We start from the raw sequence: 21449 nt of genomic DNA, 5'->3' as shown, positions 1-21449 counted from the left end.
TTGGCCGGATTCGTATCTGACGGGCCAGTATACTCCTCCTGTGGCTCACCGCAATTTCTGGTAAGCCCTAGCCCTACTCACTATTCCTTGCAACTTGCGCTCTCGCACCTCCCTACCTCCTTAGTTACCCTCCGGTTCCCCTGCAGGTTAACTTTCCCGCCTCCACGGAATTCTAAACATCCTACGAGTCCCCATCTTCAACACCAGCGTTCATATTTGATGTATGAGACGGAATTGCGCATCACACACCATCTAGTGTGAATCATCTCCTCTTCCCGCTCGCTGCACTGTAAGTTTCTTTTCCCTTGACATTTAGTTTCTCTCCACCACCTCTGTGGCACTCCTCTCTCTTCGTATATTACTATTCGCTCCTAATTTTTTCCACTCTCCCTACGCCTTCCTTATTTCTTTTTAACCTCCCTTCCTAACTCTGCATACGGTTATTCTTCTCCCCCTCCCTACTAGGCTTCCCCCCAGGCAAATAATTGTCATCCTCCTGTCCTGAAGAGATCCCACCACTCGCTAAGGGATCGAAACGTCATCGACAACCATTTCTAAACTCCATTGTATTGCAAATTGAAATGTCGGAGTATGAAATGTCTTACTGACTTTTTGTTAATAACTACCTTCGTGCACCAAAAAGTCACCTTTTAAATCACTTGCCTGGGTACCGGAAATCGGCTGATTTCCTATTACCCTGCCACCAACTCACTCACTGTTTTATTTCTTTTTTCCGCACTATTTAATGTAATTTACTGGTAATTTTTGCACTGTCTTCAAACATAAAACCCAATTTTTCATTGTACTAATTGCGGCATCTTAATTTACTCTACTTGAATGGGACCATTGTTCCTTTATAAAAAAAAAAACTACACTTGATAAGGCACAAAAAAGGAGTGCCCCAGTCTCTCTAAAAAGAAATAAATCCTGTGCTTATGTAAAAGCAAGTATGCAAGGTGTAAAAAAAAAGGTGGCGGCTTGTATCGAACATGCCTGTAGAGAGGTCGTTATTTAGCCACTGCAGGAGTTCCCTATACAAGCCATAAGACCTTCTGATGCGTCTTTGGTGAGCACACAAGACAGATCACAAGCATTAGTGCATGACTCACACAAGCACTAAATATACCCTATGATTCTCAATTAAGTGGTTTCTTTATAGCCATCTCCAATTTTCAAGTATTTCATCAACTTTTGATCGAGACCTGGATTACTTCATAATGTCAGCCAAAAACAGCATTCAAATCACAGAATTTAATTGTTGCTTCAGATCATGACATATTATGTATTCCTGTAGTTTAGTTAGTAAAGTAGGCACTTACCAACCCTAATATATAGTGAGAAATTAGGAAAATCTCTAATGCTCAAAGGCAGCTGGATAGAAAGCCACATGGTTAGTATAAGCATTTCAAAAGAACTTTGTGCATTGCATAGCATTGCATTGCATTGCACTGCATTGCATTGTATTGTATTGTACTGTATTGTATTGCATTGTATTATATTGTATTGCATTGTAATGTCATCATCATCAAAAACTTTACTGCGATTGTTTAAAATCATAAAAGTACAGTCTTAATATTACAATTTCCATAATAAGGTACATATTCCAGTCAATTTGAAGGTACAAATGCCAGTGAATAATAATCAATTAATGTGGTTTAGCAGTATTCTAGCCACGCTTAATACCAGAATGTCAGTGGATAGTTTTGCTAGTTAGTTTCCTGCGAATTAACCACATTGAAAACAAAAACTTGGTAACTGAAACCACAATAAGTGGGTTTGTATCGCTTCTCAGAATCCTATAAAAATCAAGATAACTCCTAACACCCAGATTTAAACATAATTGTATAATCCATTTTTTCCGAATACCGGCATAAGCCGGACAAAAAAGCACAACATGAATCGTGGTTTCCTGTTCAATTGAACAACCAGGGCATACATGATGTAATCCACCCGCCCATCGATCAGTGAATGAGTATAAGGGAAGGGTACCATATCTGAACTGTACATATAGCTTCTTTGCTAAGGTTGGCTGGATAACATCAAGTTCAGATAAAAAGGCGTAATATGGCTTAACATCGAGGAAAGCATCAGTCAGACTTGATGGTTTAGCCGAGCTATAAGCTTTCATTAAATAGTAATCTTTGAGTATTGTGGCAAGAGATTTCTTGGATTGTAATGTATTGAATTGTATTGCACTCCATTATATTTACAAGTGCTTTGTCAAAGGAAGACAGTTCAGAAAATAAAGGACTGTTTGTTTCACTAATCTATAATAATTGAATAAAAATGTACAGAAAGAGTTCAAGAACAATTCAAAATAGCGTGTTGGAAGTAAATCACAATATCATTTTTGGAGCCACATTAAAGGCCAGTCAGCCATCTTGGTCTATCCCACCTAGTTGTTATTGAGAAACATGTGCACTCACTGCCAGTCCTCATGCTCAAGACTGGAATTTCATTATCACCAGCAAATATGGCAATTTGGCTCATAACATTCTCATTGTAGAAATCTGGCCCTCGGAACTTGTCAGTGAGTATCCATGTTCTGGTATTCGGCTTTTCATTGCATTTCTTTGTTTAATCATATTTTGTATATATTTTGTATTTTCCTCCATTTCTATTTTGGTGAAGGTGATGAATACTCACCAATTGTAGCATGTATGTCAGGGCGGAAGATGCCATCGTGGACACGATACAAAAAAGACGACTTCCCAACGCTTGAGTTGCCAATAAACAAAACCTTGTACACGAAATCCGGGTTTTGCGTGGTGTGCAAAGCTAAAGGTGCTTTCTGTACTGAAAGGTTTTCAGCTGATCCCTTATCTTCTAAGGATTCATTTTCCTGATTTTTTGTATGAGAGTGCTTTTCGTTGGTACTTTCTATAAAATCTTCCTGTCGAACTCCATACATATCCCGATCTTCATTCTCGTCGTATGGGAGGCTCTGTTCGTCCATGTTTTCAACCCCAGCCTTGGCAAGCCTTTCCAGTACACTGGTAGTGAAAGTTACTCTTTTTTTCCCCTTATTACTAGATACAGGTGTTTCTGAAGCTATCGTCTGAGCAATATAGGTCTGGCGAATCTCTTGCTCAATGACAGAAACCTGTGATATTGAAGTGTTTTCCTCTGGAACATCCTCATATTTCACCTGCAGTTCTGCCTGCTCACAAACAGCAGATGGTTCAATATCCCAGACAAGAGTGTACGTGTTGGGCATTGCTTGTATAACTCGATCTTCCCGTATTTCTTCTTCAGAATCTGCCTGCCCCTCACTGTGGACAAGAGCTTTTTCTATCTGTGTCCAGCTATGGTCCTCTTCATGTGTGATATGGTTGATCTCTGCTATTTCTGCAAGCACTTCTTCGGGGGTCTCATTCTGCCTCAATTCGGAAATAGGTTGGGCTGTAGGGTCAATGGCAACCTCCCAATTTCTCTGTAACTGAACTTTTTTAAAGATATAGGGTTCTGCTACTTCTTCCAGTGGCTCTGCGAGCCGCCCATGGTTTTCTCCTTGCTCAGAAGCCATTTTATGCTCACCGTGACCAAGGTCCTTTATTTCTTCATTTGCATGTTTGTGAGTATCTTGATACAACGTGTGCTCGTCTATAGTGTGAACAAGAGAATTTTCGATCTGTGGCGCACTAGCGTCCTGTTCTTGGGTGATAGGGTTGTGTTCCACCATTCCTGTAAGTGCCTCTTCAGAGGAATCCTTTTGTCTTAACTCAGAAGAAGGTTGGGCTTCACTGTTGATATGAAATTCCCAATTTCTCTGTGACTGGACTTTTTTAAAGACATAAGGTTCTGTTTCTGCTGCTGTTTCCTCCCCGAGTTTCTCATGGTTTCTTCCCTGCTCAGAAGCCCTTTTAAGGGCACTGTCACCAAGAGCACTGTGTTCTTCCCCGGCATGCTTGTGAGCTTCTTGAAACATGTCAAGCCCGGATCCTCCCATGTCCAGGCTTGTGTACTGCTCTGAAAGTTTATCGTGCATGCCTGCTTCATTCCAATGCACTGGTGACCACACTGGATCACTCTGTTGATGCCCATGAGTCTCGTACATAATACTCTTTTGCTTTTCAACGCTGGAATGATCAAACTCGTGCTGCAGCTGAGCCGATAAGTCACTCCCCAGAGGCACAGGTTCCTTGGTTAGATATTCTGGCAGAGGGTCTTCTTCAATAGAAATCACTCGCGATCTTGGGGCGGCCTCATATTCAGAGAAATCAGCAGCACTGTCAAAGAAAGGAAATGTCAAGTTTAAGATTCAGGTTTTGAACCACTAACATTTAGGAGAATTAACTGATTAACTGTTTTCTTAAAATTGACATAATCAGAACAAAGGCAGGAAGCCGACATACCCAAGAAGGGACATTTTTTCTATTGTCTCTTGTGTCAAAGGCATCCATCTCTTCGAGACACACTTAACATAGATGAGCCATTTAAAATGTCTAACTGACTTACCAGCAGCGAAATCAGTGCTGAAGTGGAAACCAACAGCCGCCAGACCATAGACATCCTACCCGCACCAAATGTAAACGAGTTATAGAGAGGGGATGGAGGAGCTACCCGGCAAGAAAGAATATTTTGCCAAAATGAAGACTGATTGGTACATTTTACAGCACAATTTTTCAAATACACCTAGGTTTCCAGGAAGGTCTAAAGTGTAGCTCTTTACCCATTCTTATATTTCAGGATCTACCACAATACCGAGTAGCGCTATCTCTAAACTAGAGAAATTCATGCATGCTCAGTTGAAAAGACTGTGACCAGAAAAACAAAAGTAAGTTTGTCCAGAAGGCCCATATATTTGTGCCATAGAAAGAGCAGTGCCAATCAAATACACTCTGCAACAGAAGAAACAACAGGGATCTCATGAAATAGTAAACCACCAGAATGATCGTTTCAAGAATATCATTAATATCATTAATATTCTGGGCAAAATATCCAGGCCTAAAATACCGGCAAGGAAAAGTTTAAACAAGAAAGTAAAGAATTGGTTTGCTTTAAAAATAGAATTTGGACCTACATTCACATACTTTCTCGATATTTGAAATTTTGCCCACAATATTATGGTTTCTTGAAGCGATCTTCTGACATATAACCAGCGGCTGGTCCTCCGCTAAGGCGGAGGAGCATCGCCCCACAGGACACATTGTTATTATCATTGTATTTTTCCCGTACTTGCCCAGTTTTGTTTTACATGCAGGGTGGAGCTGGCTGTCAGCCAGCACGGGGAGGAGTGTTGGGCACTTTCTAAGTGAGTATGATTGTTTGTCCCGCTGAATAGTCATGCGCACTTAGCATGTTCTCCAACCAGCTGTATGGCAAATCCGTGTGGAGAACATGCGCAGCCTCCCACTCCCTGTCTGAGTGCCAAACCACAGCGCTAAGACCAATCATACCACTGCTGATGCTTGTGACAACAGCGTCGTGATTGGCTAGTGGAGGCTGGGAGCCTGTGTGCTTCCTGCCTTTTTTTTTTTTTTAGCCTGCTTCACACTACTACTGTTTCGAAGCAGCCGCCACTGCATATAACCCATGAAACAGTGCTTAATTTGTAAAATATTAAGTCCAGGTGCTAACATTTATGTAGGAGGTCACACCCACTTACCCCGACTCCACCCACTTACCCCACTGGCCCCACCCATTCCCTCTATTGGCTCCACCCACATCCTCAACTGGCGTAGAACAGCTATTGAGGTAACCATCAAGCCTGAAAGATATTTTCAGAAACAATATTACAACGGAATAATGTTTAATAATATAGTACAGCTTTAAATACTCTCTGCCTACATCTCACACACCTCACAATGTTACCCACTGTAGAAATGTGCCTCTTCTGAATCTGTCCTGTTCTGAATATAGATGTAATTGTGCATGGTGGCACAGAATAGAACAGTGCACCATATCCATAATGCAGACCCTGGGCTGTATACTCTGCATGGACTAGGGCATCACTTTTACTTAACATGGACACATCCTTAACCCAGTCATTCTCCCCAAGGGAAAATTCAGTGATGCAGAGAAAAAATAGAACAGAAGCCCACAAGCAGCACTATCCGCCCCCTTCCTTGTCATATTGAGAATAACTAAAGCCCCTCTCCAGGCAGGTGTACAGTTATTGGGGTATGATTGTACACATTCCCAATTAAAGATATCAAACCCATGTCAATATCCAACTTTTCAATATTTTGACAACAGTTGTTTTGAGTCACTATCTAAATCCTGGGCAAGGCAAGCTCAAGGAATCAAAATACAGATGTTGATTTTGCTTCTCTTCTCATTTGGTAGAATCCCTGTCAACAGCCAGCTTGATTAAACTGAAGAACTCCATTTTAAACAATCTGTTTCTGGACCTTGCCCAAGATCCACAAGTAATACATTTGAACACATATCCTGAGGATTTTTGGGCCTATATACATCCAGGTCACCAGTCTTCTTTTCTACACAAAACAGATTAATCTAGTGTCAATATGTGACTCTGTAATCCATCATCTGATATTTAGAAAAAGTAACATGTGCCCCTAAAGAGTTCTAGTAGTGTTATACAAGCCACCATGCTGGCTAAACAAAAGTTGGGGTGATGGCCTATTGTGAATCAAGCATCTTAAACACTAAAGAGAGATACTCCCCCATTGCTAATCCTTAAGCTTTAGAAGAACTGAAGGAACGCCCTAGGACCATAAAACCTTGTGATACTCAAAGTAGCCCAGAATGTGGCAAGTTTATGTCACCGTGGCAAAGTGAGACCATACTCTGAACTCGATTCTCAATGCTACTGCAGAGGCTGTCATGTACTCCCTAACGGCCCTCATAGCCAAAATTCCTCACTATACTTTTAAATTGACCAAAAACAGTACTTCACGGACAAAACAAGCACCAACAAGTCTCAACGTCAGCAGCACATAAAACTCACACTGACAAACAATAACACAGTCTTACCTCACAGTATTATCTCAATATCACTTCTAGAAAGAAAATCTAAGGGGCATATTATCAAGCACGGCGTTAAAATTATCGCCGCTTTAGCGGTGGAAAACTGATGCTAAAGCGGCGATAATGGCCTTGATAATATGCCGCAGAGAATTCCAATAGAAGCCCATGTTGACACCAGAACATGGGCTTCTATGGGAATTCTCACGGGCATATTATCAAGCCCATTATCGCCGCTTTAGCAGTAGTTTTCTGCCGCTAAAGCGGCGATAATTTTAACGCAGTTTCTTGATAATTTTCCCTTAAATTATTTCTTCAAACATTGACTAGTAATATTAATAGCACCTATAATATGATTTGTGAGTGAATCTGCTCTTTTTTGTTTTTTTGCAGTTTTATATATCGCAACCTCGACTCAAAGGTGTTGGAACGCGTTAAATGAGCACCAGTTACATTACACAAAGACACATTTATTATGTTAGGCACAGGGAGATTAAGTGATTTGCTCAGAATCACAGGATGGTGAGACGACGCCCAGACCAGAACTTTGTTCCCCAGTTCCAAAATAGGCAGCGCTGGCTGTTATGCCACATCCTCTCCCCTAATCTGGGGGAGAAGCCTGGAGAGTAGATGTTCAATTGCTAGAGTGCCTTGCAAATGATGTGAAGACCCACAAACTTACAAGTTTGCAGGCATTCATAAAGGTACATTTAAAGTTGATTTATTCTTGTTGAGGGAAAAGTAAATTGCTTTCACAAGGACACAGTGCAGTGGGAATAATCTCAACATTCATGAGGTGTAGGAGAAGGGTATTGTCTAAGGGAAAATCAGTTAGAAAAAGTTGTGTGAACCCTATTTTCTTATATGTTAACAAATGGGTAACTGTGCACAATGCCAAATGTGTGTGTATTCCTGGAAAGCTACTGTCATAATAATCAGTACTTTAAATGGGCTGGTAGTTTCAGGGACCGAGTATCTGCACTTTTCATTTTCAAGTGAGAGTACCTGCACTTCTCAGCAGAAGTCTAATACGTTTAATTGGAGAGTACCAGCACTTCTCTGCAGCAAGAAGGTACTCTGGAACAGTAAATACCCACACTTTTCCATTTCATGCATCTCTCATCCTGTTCCTGGAGTGCTCTCAGATGTTTTGGCCAATTTCAAATTATCCCTGCAACACCATAAACGACAGGCCAGGCCTAATCTATGGAGGTCAAGTCACATCCCAAAACGCTGCAGGAAAGGTTGGGTAGCGACCTTACTTTATTATGAATTCTCCTTGGCGACTGGCACATCCAGATTACCAGGAAAAGGCCAGGTGGTGCCTTTAAATACAACTTCATAAAATCAAAGTACCACTCGGGATAGGGGTACAGGGAGATTTGCCTAGGTCCAATACATTAACGAGAGAAGGCATTGCATTCAACCAGGCAGATTCGTTCATATGTAGGCCTTGGCATGCCACAAAACATCAAACCGTAACAAAACGCCAGCTTTAACAAACGACACTCCGGAGGAGCCAAGATGGCGACCGGGATGGCAGCGTAGGCTCCCGGCTCCGTGAATCTCCGCATCCCGCACAGATATCCTGCATGAGATCCTCAGCCTGCGCTACGTGCCCGTGTTGGTGATTGAGAGCGGCAACCGATCGTGTGATCCTGAAGCTTCTAGCGGCGGTACCGCCCGAGAAATGTTCATTTGAAGTTTGCGGCCTGTGCGGCCCTGGAGCCGGGACCTCGGGTGGACAACATGGCCGGGCGGCAGTTCAACAACAGCGGCCATTGGTGACCGGGTGGAGTCGGAATACCGAAGCGGCGCGAATATTGGCCTGAATCTCGCTTTGGTCGCTCCTATCACCGAGAATAGCGTGACGGGTGCATACCCGGGGTGACGATTCCAGGGGTTATCGGCGATCGCCTGGACCCTCGCCAGTGAACTGATCGGACGCGGCCTGTGGCTCGTCCCGATTTGCGCGGGCTGCTCCCGGTTTTCGCAGACACTGGCCCAGGGGGAGAACGACTGTCACCTGTGACCACACACTGGATACACTTTTTGCCTGCCTCCGGACCCTTGTTTGCAGTGACATGGAACTTGATGCGCTTGTGCCTGAGACCCGGTCCCCATCTGGGGTGGCCCTGCCCTGCGGCCATCTTGATAGGATGGACTCTATCATCCTGTACACTGGGTCACAGCAAGATTGGGAGTGTGTGGCGCAGAGGAGCGTAGCGGAGCGAGCGCGGGGGGCCGTGCTGGGGTACGGTGACCTTCTCGATGCTCTCGGAGCCCTTCATTCCACCCTGGTTCACGGCGCCCGGGTTTTGGGGAGGAAGCTTGATGGTATTGCGTCAGCGTCGGAACAATTGCGGTCGGCCTGTCCCCAGGTACATAAGGCTCTGTCTCACCTTCCACAGGAGGAAAGTACCGTGACCGCCTCTGTGAATAAGGGACAGATGGAAACTTTGGACACTGTGGCAGCGTGTGGTCGGCTGGCTGTGGGGTCGGTCTGTTCCGGAGGTTTTGGACTTGAGCGGAAGGTGGTGACTTTGTCCCACGCGCGGCCTCCGGCGATCCAGGCAATCTTCACGCAACGGTCGCCTGCTCTGGCTGATTCCTCCTTCCTGGACCTCGTGTGCGGCGCAGGCCCTGGGGCAGTACTGGGAAAGGTGATCTTCCATGACGATGACTGTGTTGGTGTTCCGAAACGTCCTCCCCACATGTGTGTGTCCCTTCCTGGTCTTCTTTGGACGCTCCTCTTCCTTGTAACTTTGGACATGATAATGGGTCGCTGGGTATGCATTGGTGGATTCGCAAAGAGTGGCCAAGGATAAGGCTGATCCTTCAGAGGTTGTCATTTAATAGGCGGGCGGGCTTGGGGGTTGTGTGCTTTCACGATGTAACTAATAGTGTAGTCGGTGAATAATGCTCCCCATTTCTCTTAGATATGGCCGAACTTTTGCTGTTTACTGTTTGCGTTGGGGAGGAAGATATTGTGCGGGAGGGAGAAGCCGGGGGCATGGTTGAAGGCCCTCCTCCAGTTTATTATTACTCTCTCCCCTTTTCTGTTAGGGGGGGTTTCCTCTCTTTCCCCTTTTTCTCTGTTTCATCTATATTTCGGGTCTGGTTCTGGGGCGACGGGCACGCTGCGGGGGGGGGGCCGTAGTCATCTGCAGAGGTGCAGGGTGGGGGGGTTGGGGGAGGGGCTTCTATAGTCCTTTACTTTGTTTCTATGGCCTTCTTTTTCTTCTCTTATTCTTCTTTGTCTTTCTTTTCTGGGGTCAGTGCGGTAGGTTTCCTTCGTGGCCAATCATTGTTTTTCATTTGTGCCCCATTTCCGTGGGGTTTTATGGGTCCTAGGGCAGGAGACTGCAGGCGCAAACGGCTCGTGATATCCCTCCACATCCTGAACCTTCTGTTTCAGCGCCATTGACTTGATAGATTGCTATTTATTGTTGACGTTCACTATTCTGCCTGCCATTTTTCGCTGCTGAGAACTTGATTGGCACCTGATCCTTCTATCCTTTATTGTAAAATGAAAACCTTTTATATCCTGGTTTCCCTCTTGGGCTGTTCAGTGGATAAGAGAATACTAGCATGGAGAATCTGCTTCCCGAGGTGCTGCATGTGATTAGAATCTGCTTGCTGTTACTTTCACTGCTTAGCGGCCGGCCCCGAGGGTTGTAGGCCCATACTTGTCTTTATTTGCAATGTCAATAAAGGTTTTTCAAAAAAACAAAAAAACAAAAAAAAAAAAACGACACTCCGAAGGTGCAAAAATAGGACATTTGCCAGATTCTGGGGTGGCTAAAAAGTAGTAATGTTTCAATGATCTACGCTTGAAATGCGCTGGCTGCACCCTCGCTGTGGCGAGTCCCCCAGGACTCCACAGGGATTAGTTTTCCATTGCAGCGCACCTTTGAGGACTACACTCAACCAACACCACCGCGTTAACCTTGCAAAATATCCTCCAGCCAGAGAAATATTTCAAATTCGCCAATATCTACCTAGCAGGCGCGAAACACCCATTGGGCTCAAAGGCCTTCAGCCCTCCCCCCGCCATGTGTGGCAGCCCGCGATGAGACAGCTTCCCAGGCACCCACACAGCCGCACCCGAGCACTTCACAAAGACCATTTGCATGTTAATGAGGCCTCGCTGTTGTTTTACCCCTTCTAAGAGCCCCTGCAGCTCCACTCTGCCTATTGCTTAAAGATTCAGCCCCCCCCCCCCCGAAATTTTTTCTTGGCCCCCCCATCCCCGAAATTTGGCTCTAGTTGCGCCTCTGCTACCTAGTTACCCATGTCTACAGGGAGCACTATCAGCAGAGCCAGTTCATGCTCTTCACGCCCACAAACGTTTTGCAGTAGAAAAGTCCTGCCTGCATCCCAAATATGAAAAAAAGTAACGCTTGTATCAGGATGTGACACGCAAATAAATGCAAGCTATGAATTAGTTTCATTACACTGAATGTATGAAAAATGAACTTATCTGGATTGCCTGAAAGGCAGGAATCGAATAGGAAACTGCCGTGATTCGGTTAAAAAACATTTTTTAAATTGACTGGGAAGAAATGTGTGCATTTGTAAGCATTTGAAACTTCATGTACATTTTAGCACAAACCTGAGAATTCGAAAAAGAAGTAGATAGCAGAGAGGTATACAAAAAAGAGGCATGAAAAGAATGAACAATTAGGCCTACCATGCTCTGACTCGACTGGTGCTGTTCACACTGTTGTAACTACAGTTTACTCCTCAAGGCTCGCCAACGTCGTCCAGGTCGTGCTCGGACTGTGCTGGTATGCTGGGGCGTGGCAAAGCAACAAATGCGCGCGCAATCCGAAAAAATCAGCGCACGCTGCCTGCTGCCATGCACAGCCCCAACCCCCGCAGAAGATCAAAATCCAGCCCTACCCAACTGTGTCCCGCCCACTGGGCCGGTGTTACCTCCGGCAATACTGAGCCACGGCCGCTGGGCCGACAGTACCAATGTATCAACAACATTTAGATCGAGATTTTTTCTTTTTGGCATCTTTTATATAGCGCGAACTCGACCTGAAGGTATTGGAGCGCTGTACATGAGCGCCGTATTTACATTACACACTCAGGCACGGGGAGATTAAGCGATTAGCCCAGAATCACCATGTGGACGCGTCGCGACCTCGAGGCTCGAACCCTGGTTTCCGTTTCCTGCACCGAAGTCGGCAGAGCAGCCGAGGAAGCAGAATAACTTGAAGACGTGAAGAACAGAACAGAACTCGAATCAAAGTGATAAATAAGTTCAACATCAACACAACACTCTCTAACAGTAGCACTTACGGTAGAGCAGCACTCACTCGGTGCTGCCAATTACTATTAAATCATTTACGTGCACTGAATGCGTATAGACCCGGCCCTGATAATTAAGTGCCGGTGCTAAGCACCGGAAAGCACCGGCACAAATTAAGCCTTGCCATGAAATACCACTGTGCTGGCTTGTACTTTGGTCCACTATCTCACTACTGAGTTATCCATTAACCCCTTGTATGCCCATGACGAGCTGGACTCGTCATGGAGCACAGTCGCGCTGTGCCCATGACGAGTCCAGCTCGTCATGAGGCATACCCTAGGGAATCTCCCCTTTCCAATGGTACCCCTCCCCAGTGGATCCCTGCTTGGGGATCGCCACAGGAGGGCGATCCCCAAGCAGGGATCCACCCACTAGACACCAGGGAGGGGGGAGCGGCCCCTTGGGCAAGGGCCTTTGCTCCCCCCATGTAAATTTGGCGCAATTTAGTCTTTTTGCCCCTCCTGGAGGGCAGATGGGGGCATTAGCCCCCAATCTGCCCCCCCACAAAAATGTGTGAAAAAGGTGATTTTTTCAGCTAAATTTGAGGTTTGCAGGGCATTCTGGGTAAGGAAACGTTGGGGGATCCACGCAAGCCATACCTCCCTGGAATCCCCCGGGTGTCTAGTCTTCAGAAATGTGTAGGTTTGGTAGGTTCCCCTAGGTGGCTGCCGAGCACCGGGCCAAAAACCCAGGTGACCCCCCCTTGCAAAACCAGGTTGTTTTGAGGTAGGCAAATTTCATGTCGCCTCACTGCGTTTTGGGCCCTTGCCTGTCGCGGATACTTGGGCCTCCCACACAAGTGAGGCACCATTTTTACCGGGAGACCCGGGGGGATGCTGGGTGGTGGGAAATTTGAGTGAGCCCGGTGATGCCACAACTTTCCCACACAAAAATGTGTGAAAAATGTGATTTGTTTCAGCTAAAATTGAGGTTTGCAGGGGATTCTGGGTAAGGAAACGTTGGGGGATCCACGCAAGCCATGCCTCCCTGGAAGCACACGGGTGTCTAGTTTTCAAAAATGTATAGGTTTGCTAGGTTTCCCAAGGTGCCCGCAGAGCTAGGGTTCAAAAACTACAGCTAGATATTTTGCCAAAAAAGGGTCACTTTTCACTGCGAAATTGAGGTGTTACCACGTTGTGTTTTGCGCCGTTTCCTGTTGCGGGCACTAGGCCGACCCACACAAGTGAGGTACCGTTTTTCTCATAAGACTTTGGGGAACGCGGGGTGGGTGGAAATTTGTGGATCCACGCAGATTCCAGAACTTTCCATCACAGAAATGTGGGGAAAATGTGTTTTCCTTGTCAATTTTTTAGGTTTGCAAGGGATTCTGGGTAACAGACCCTGGTGGGAGGTAGTAAAGTCACCCCATCCTGGATTCCCCTGGGTGTCTAGTTTTCAAAAATGTATAGGTTTGCTAGGTTTCCCAAGGTGCCCGCAGAGCTAGGGTTCAAAAACTACAGCTAGACATTTTGCCAAAAAAGGGTAATTTTTCACTGCGAAATTGAGGTGTGACCACGTTGCGTTTTGCGCCGTTTCCTGTCGCGGGCACTAGGCCGAACCACACAAGTGAGGTACCGTTTTTCTCGTAAGACTTTGGGGAACGCAGGGTGGGTGGAAATTTGTGAATCCACGCAGATTCCGGCAACTTTCCACCACAGAAATGTGGGTAAAATGTGGTTTTTTTGACAATTTATTAGGTTTGCAAGGGATTCTGGGTAACAGACCCTGGTGGGAGGCAGTCAAGTCACCCCATCCTGGATTCCCCTGGGTGTCTAGTTTTCAAAAAGGTATAGGTTTGCTAGGTTTCCCAAGGTGCCCGCAGAGCTAGGGTTCAAAAACTAGAGCTAGGCAGTTTGCCAAAAAAGGATACATTTTCACTGCGATATTGAGTTGTGACCACGTTGCGTTTTGCGCCGTTTCCTGTCGCGGGCACTATGCCTACCCACACAAGTGAGGTACCATTTTTATCGGGAGACTTAGGGTAATTCAGATTTGTAAAGGAACTGTTATTATCCATTGACTTTCGATGCATTTCTGCCTTCCAAATGAAAGACATTGTGTAAGAAAGAAGTCATTCTAAAAAATGACTGATAATTCTCATGCTAGTATGAGTATTCCCAATTTCGGAAATGTGCAAATATCTACTGTTTCTAAACTCTATATTTTGTTCCCATTTCAGAAATACATAGGTGTCTTTCATACCGATTTTTCCATGTACACATTTTTACAGAATAATTACTATATACCCGGTACATAATAAAAAACCGTTGCAAGTTGCTGCTCAGTTTTTGGCTCTGGGTTCGTCGGGTTCTTGGTGAACCTACAAGTCCTATATATCCCCACAACCAGTAATGTCCAGCGGATGTAATGGTATATTGCTTTCAAAGAGCTATCATAATTAGAAGAAGTTACAGGTGAAAACGTTGACGCAAAAGGCTGTTTTTTTCAACTAATTTTCAATTTATCCTATATTTAAATGTTAGTTTCTATAAAAAAACCTTGATGGATCTACACAAATGACCCCTTGCTGAATTCAGAATGTAGTCTTCCTCTCGAAAATGTATAGCTTTCCAGGATCCATTATTGCTTTTGTACCCATTTCTGCCATTAACTGGAAGGAGGTCAAAAGCACAAAAAATAGCAAAATTAGGCTATGTCCCAGAAAAATGCCAAAACTGTGTAAAAAATGTTGGGTTTCTGACAAAAGTCTGGTATCCCCCAAAAGCTGGGAAAATGGTGATTTCAACCCCACAAATCCTTTTTTGATAACATTTGCAGGAAAAAACCCAGATGCTTTCATTTGCAGCCCGTTTTTCCAATTTTTCCGAAAAAAAACAAAATTTTGCTGTATTTTGGCTCATTTCTGTGACCCCTCTAGGAGTAGCCACAAACCCTGAGTACCTTTAGAATCCCCATGATGTTGGATGAAAAGGACGCAAATTTGGCGTGGATACCTTATGTGGTCAAAACGTTACAGGGGACTCAGCGCGCACTACCCCAAATAGCCAAAAAAGGGCGTGGCACAGGAGGGGAAAAGGCCTGGCAGCGAAGGGGTTAACCTTTCATAATATACCCAGGATATTTTTAATGCGCCTTTTGGTGCATGTTGCAAGATAATTAATACATAAATTGGCACAGGTTTCACAGGTTTTGAAGAGTCAATCAAGACATATTTAATAATTTGCCTAGTAAGACAGTTGCTTCCCAGTAGTATTGTGGGCTCACCCTCTTGAAGAAAAGTTAGAAATATTGTAACAACATAATGAATATTAGAGCACAATTTTCCTAGGGAAATAGGCAATTGAAAAAATAAAGTTCCTCAACAAAAGCTTGCTATTTTCATAAACAAATGTTTATATCTAAAAACAAAAATGTATAATTTTTAGTAAACATAGCTTTGATCTCCAAACATCAGCTGGTCATTTTGTCAAGTACGCAAAGGTACAGCTGCCACATGTGGACAGATTCTGTCTTATATGTAATACCAATACATGTCAAAAATGTCCATCATATGCCAGGGGATTTTCCCTTATGCCCGTAACTGACATAATTATGCCAACCAAATAGCTTAAATTCACCGGCCATCATAATGCACAAGGAGTCTGGTGTGAGGCTGTTAAGATCAAGAATTGCATTTCCTAGGAAATCTAAAATGGTTCAGTGCTTGACTTCATATTAACACACGTCTCTAGCTCTTTTACTCAAAGAAAAGGTCATTTGCTTGTCCTAATGTGCATTTATTTATGTAGGTATTTGGCTATTTATATAGCACAAACCTAGCCAAGGCCAATTAAGTGCTTAACAAGGCTAACTATAAAGACTAGAAATAGTGAAAGCATACAAGATGCAGGCTATGGATACACAAGCAAAGATCTATGAATTCCACAGAAACATCAAGTACAATACCGATGTCAATCCTCAGAAGTAGTCTATAAATGATGGCAATGTTAACTAAAACATCTGGGCCCACAAAAAACATTGGCCGGGCGCACCTTTAAAAAGATTATGGGGAATGCGCTGCCCCCAGGGCAGCTGCAAACTGTGCTGCCCTGGGGGCAGCACAGTTACGTGAAAAAAGGAGAAGCTGCTTACAGCCGCTCTGTGCTTCTCTGTGCAGGTGGCAACCTGCCTGCACTTTTAAAAGGGAATAGAGATCCCCTTGCAGGCGGGTGCAGTCAGTGAGGTCTGGGGGGTCGATAGTACCTCCTTTACCCCCTGCAGAGAGCTGCCCTCAGGAGGCGCACTGACAGTGTGCCACCTTTTAGGTGGCGCATTGTCAGTGCGCCTCCTGATGGCTTCTTTGCCTCTGCGCCCATGTCGGTAATACGGCACGGGTGCAGAGGCAAAGGGATTCCCTCATTTGCATGGGGCACTCCCCCTTGCAAGTGAGGGAACGCCCCTTTGAAGATAGCGCTGGCGCTTTATGTGCACCAGCGCTATTGGCATTACAGAGGGGCCGCACACACGTCTGTGGCCCCTTCTGTAATACCAAAGTGGCCCGGGGGCAAGCTAAGTGGGCACAAATGCCCGTTGCACCCCCAGGGCACTTTATGTGATACTGCCCAGGTGGCATAATAGACTGTATATACAAAGGAACAGTTCACTTGGCATTATAATGGGTGGTTGGTTGCAACTGAAACTGACAACTATCTTGGGAGGAATTATATGCTATGGATAAAAGGCTTGAGGGCCAGTGAGCCAATCTGAATATCACTCACCGCAAGAAACTACATGGTGGACGCAGATCAACTTAAGCGCATGTGACTGCCAAAGGTGGATTGCGAGAGTTCAAGACCAATTAATGTACAAGATGATCACTTATGTTCCCTCACGGTCAGTTCTGAAACTGTCAAGGGCATGTTGAGCAACAATCCACCTCCAGTTGTGCCCACCCAACATGCACTGCCTCTATCAATAACAATAGTTGTATGTCAGAATATTGTAATCAGAAATTTTGTTTGAGATACATATTGTGTCCTAAATATCATTCACCAAAGTATTGCCCGATTGGATGTAGATTTACTATTATTCACCCCATTGGGAATTTTTGTAATAGTATTTACAGCAACATATGTATGTCTGATATTCTGACTACAATATTCTGGTACCACACCAATCAGAACTACATGTACTCAGCTTATCTCCTCCAAAACCTCCCTTTTTTTCACCGTCTTTCTCAATTTCTTGTGCAGATTTCAGTGTTTCCATAGCTAAGTTTGCACTGCATAAGTCACATACAGATAACAGTTTTGTAATTCCTTGGTGAAAAAAATCTCTAAACTGCATGCAGTACAGTGAGGATATATTTCCTTCTCAACAGATATGACGCAAGTTTCCAAGAATAAGTAAGAACCAGAGCACCACCTTGTCACTCAATTCATACAGGATAAAACCAAAGTGATCAAGGAGGGTATTCTTGTAATCCAGTGGCTTGCTCTCTGCAGAAGAGTATTAGGAAAAGAAAAATCACCCCAATGCTAAGCAGCATATCTATCAAACATAATAGAACTAAACTGGACCAGAACTAGAGACTTGGGACCGGGTGTACTAATATACTAGTCATAAACAACTGTTGCAAATTATGCACAGCTTGTTGTGCCCAGTAATTTATTTTGCAGACCAAACTATGTATTCATAAGAAACTGGGGAATTAGCTGAGTACAGTGGTACCCACCAGAAGTAAACACCACATCCCTTGTCAAGGTGAAGCGTTAAGTCAGTAAACTGACCTGAGCTCAGGCCCTGGCAGTTAGGGTACAGAGCAGGTAGACGTAACTTAGAGGCAATGTGTAAAGTATTTATGCAGTGTCAAAACAGTAATAAAGTCGAAACACAACATAGGAAAAAACCCAAACCAGTTTCGAAAAATATAATACTTTTTAATACACAAATTGGCACCAAAAGAACAAAAAAACAATAATGAAAACAGGTGTTAAGATTGAAGTTTAAATGTAAAAATGGCACCAAAAAGCATTAAATGCCACTTGCTGTCACCTGGTTGGCCTTGACCAGCACCTAGACACAAGTTAAGGCTGACCTCGATGGAGCACGGATCCACTATGGAAACCAAGTTCAATCCTGTAGGAATTTTTACCTTCAGACTTTGTCTCTAAAATGGAAGTAAAAAACCCTCAGCCGGGAAAGGCAGCAGGCTGTGATCGAAGAGGGCTTGACATTGTTGGATAGCCTCTGGCCAAAGTCTCAGTGAAGCCATGTACTCCGAGCAGAAGAAATTTAAATTTTGCGCCCAGGGAAAGTCCCTCGCCAGCTGAATTCTGATTTCTTGCTTCGGACGTAGTCACTTTTTTGGAGCTCTAATTTTTCCAGTGGAAAGCTGCAGGCTGTAGGTAAAGAGGGCTCTATGAGGTTAGATACCTTTTCCGCAAGGTCCAGCGGAATCAGATTCACAGTTGTGGAAAAGTTCTGAGCTGGAGCAACCTTTGCCCATCGCAATGCACTTTCGTCGGATCAGCTCGGCAGGTTGGTCTCGGTCATCCAGCGAGGTTCAGAGCCAAAAAACTCCAAATAACAGGTTTCAGGAAAGGTTAGGCAGAGTACACTTAGACATCAGCTAACGGTTTAAGACTTTGGGGACAGTGATTGAGGGGCAAGACTTACTCCAGCTGAGGCCAGCAGGAGAGTTCAAGGCAGGTCCAGTTGGAACTGGTCAGCCTGGCAGTTGCATGAAAGGCCTCTTGTAGCTTATTGTGCCCCTGTAGGTTTAACAGGAGGTACACCTTATGACCCTTGGAGTCTACTTCTTTGTCATTGGTTCCACAGGGAGAATAGGTCCAGTCTTCATAGGTCACTGACAGCCTGATCCAATCCTCTTCTGTTTTTTCCACAGATCAAAAAGTGTTATGTGGAGGGTACTGTGAATGCCACATATATGCCTTGCACTAGCCTGTGGGTGGGGTGATCCATGATTCCTCCCTAACCAATGGGGTAAATGTACTCAGGGGAAAACCTACCAACTTCTGCAGTGCTTCCTGTTTGCCCTACTGCAAACAATCCCACCGTGCCCCCTTTCTACCTAAATCCAAGACAGCAGAAATGTTATTTTCCTGTGCAGAGATCCTGTGCCCACCCAAGAGGTGAAGCAAGGAAAATGAGCCACCCCTCCTCTGTGGTCACTCTAAACAAGTTCTGGGGGCAGCTCCTCTTCCACTGGGATCGGTGCTTGGCTGACTTGGGGAACAAAGAAGAGTCCGGCCCAGGTGTCAGCTAACATTTGCCTATGACGAGGTAGGTTTCTTTAAAGTTAATCAAGTTCCTGGGCACAGCCTAGAGAGCCATCCTGCCAGAGGGACAGAAAACACCTCCCCATACCCACACCTTTGTCTTGGTCTGGGAGCTATTTTCACACATCATTAAGGGGGCTATTCAGCTGCCAGGTGATAGTTGAAGGTCATGTAAATGGGCCTTCTACGGGCTTTAGGGAGGAACAAGGTAACTTTCTAAAACAACCTTTTCCAAGATACGTACAAGAAATCCAACTTCACAAGTGAATTGGGCTTGCAATAAATATTTTAGAAAATCTAAAATGAATTTTATAGGTGTTTCTAAGCTGGAGATAACATTATTAAATGTAATATTGTATTTTAAAACTTTCCTATGGTACAGTGAAAATACCTTTTGGGGTATTTTCTCTGTAAGGACATGTTTTGCATTGAACCTTTACATGTCCTACTTTTAACTACCATGCACTGTGCCTATTGGGAAGTAAGGCCTACTTAGGGACATTTAATTGGTTGCAATGACAGGGATCCTGGCTTGCAAGGTACAACACACCAGCATCCCTGTCATTGCAATTCATAAAGGAAAACCTTTCAAACAATTTTAAAAGCAGCTTCAATTTTTGTGAATGAAATGGGGCAGCTTTAAAAAACAAAGTCTTCAATTTTGAAAAACTTCAACTAGAGTTGGTAGTGGACCCCGGGACCACTGCCTACACAATCATTCTCGCTCTATGTTGACTCTCTGAATTCCAAATTCCCTTTGCAAATCAGTTACCATCCCAACTAGGAAGTCCGCAGCTGATCAATGGTTTTTTTATCAGAATTATGATTGCGAATCATTGATATATATTTTACAAATTTGCAATTTGGAAGAAATGCCATAAACAAGCCTATTCCAGATTTTGAAACAGTAGTCATTTCTTAAGGCAGTTTGTGATTTGTAAAAACGTCTGCAAATTGCAAAATGGGTTTGGAAGATGAAAGAAAGTGATTTAGCAGTCACAGGGCCTTTAACTACAGAGTTTGTATTCACTAAGAGACCAGAATACCTGAGAGAGGTGATAAAAGAGAGGTCTGTCCTCGGAGCTATTCAGTAGAGACTTAAAGTGGACAGCGGACACAGTAAGGTTCATTCACCTGGGAGGCCATGATCTGATTCTATCATCCTCCTGGGTGAGACAAAGGAAATGGACAATGAGCTGCATTTGATACTATGCAAGCATTGTGCACTCTTTTTCTTTCTCTACGTCACTGACTTTGCCATTCAATCCAAATTATTCTACTCTTCCTTTAAACAGTATTTGTTCAAAATAATACTAAATTGTCAGACAAAAGTGTTTATCAAAATAAAGAAAAGCTAAGACCTCTCTGATATTATCACCAATGCAATCTTAAGTTACACCACTAGTGAACTCCTAGAGAATTACCTAGACTTAATTTATGTGGTAAAATTCAATAAGAATAACTCAGTAAAAATAAGAGGCAGAATCCGTGGTATTTGAGGTTTTAAAAAGGGGATTTATTCCTTACAAAGGAATTAGTTCGAACCAGGCAATCGGATTCCGTCACCACGAAGGTTCGGGAAGCGATAGAGCAATACTTTATTGACAGGTTATCATATATATAGTCAATGCATTACAGTGAAGACAGATGCAGAAGGCGTGACAGCTGAGAAGAGAGATAACAATACACATACGTAATGAAAAAGGCGTTACAATAGGCGTGCATGAGGGCGTGTACTAGAAACGTCATTCTGAGGATGACACAGGTCGGTGGATCCATAAGAGAATCCTGCAAAGTCAGCAGAAATATATGGCAGAGATGCGCGCACAGTAGCATGACGTGTGATTGACGTGTAACTGGAGGGTGAAGGGGACTTGACATTTAGCCCTACATGAGGAGACAGAAGTCTGGGATGTCAGAACAACCTAATCCCAAATCGTATCTAATATCTTGTGTTT

The 21449-nt window shown here is 44.1% G+C and overlaps 1 protein-coding gene across 8 annotated transcripts in view; it reads right to left on the bottom strand.

The window, feature by feature from the left end:
- RAB44 (RAB44, member RAS oncogene family) overlaps window positions 1-21449 on the bottom strand; it is a 710497-nt gene that overhangs the window by 119588 nt on the left and 569460 nt on the right. For all 8 annotated transcript variants that reach the window (XM_085600504.1, XM_085600485.1, XM_085600530.1 and 5 more), the window contains one exon: window positions 2647-4229. In XM_085600504.1, the coding sequence (XP_085456630.1) occupies window positions 2647-4229 (1583 nt within the window). The remainder of the gene's footprint in view (window positions 1-2646; window positions 4230-21449) is intronic.

This window comes from Triturus cristatus, chromosome 1_2, assembly GCF_964204655.1.
Source record: "Triturus cristatus chromosome 1_2, aTriCri1.1, whole genome shotgun sequence".
Classification (NCBI taxonomy): Eukaryota; Metazoa; Chordata; class Amphibia; order Caudata; family Salamandridae; genus Triturus; species Triturus cristatus.
Note: the sequence above shows the minus strand (reverse complement) of the source record. Positions and strands in the feature narration are given on the sequence as shown.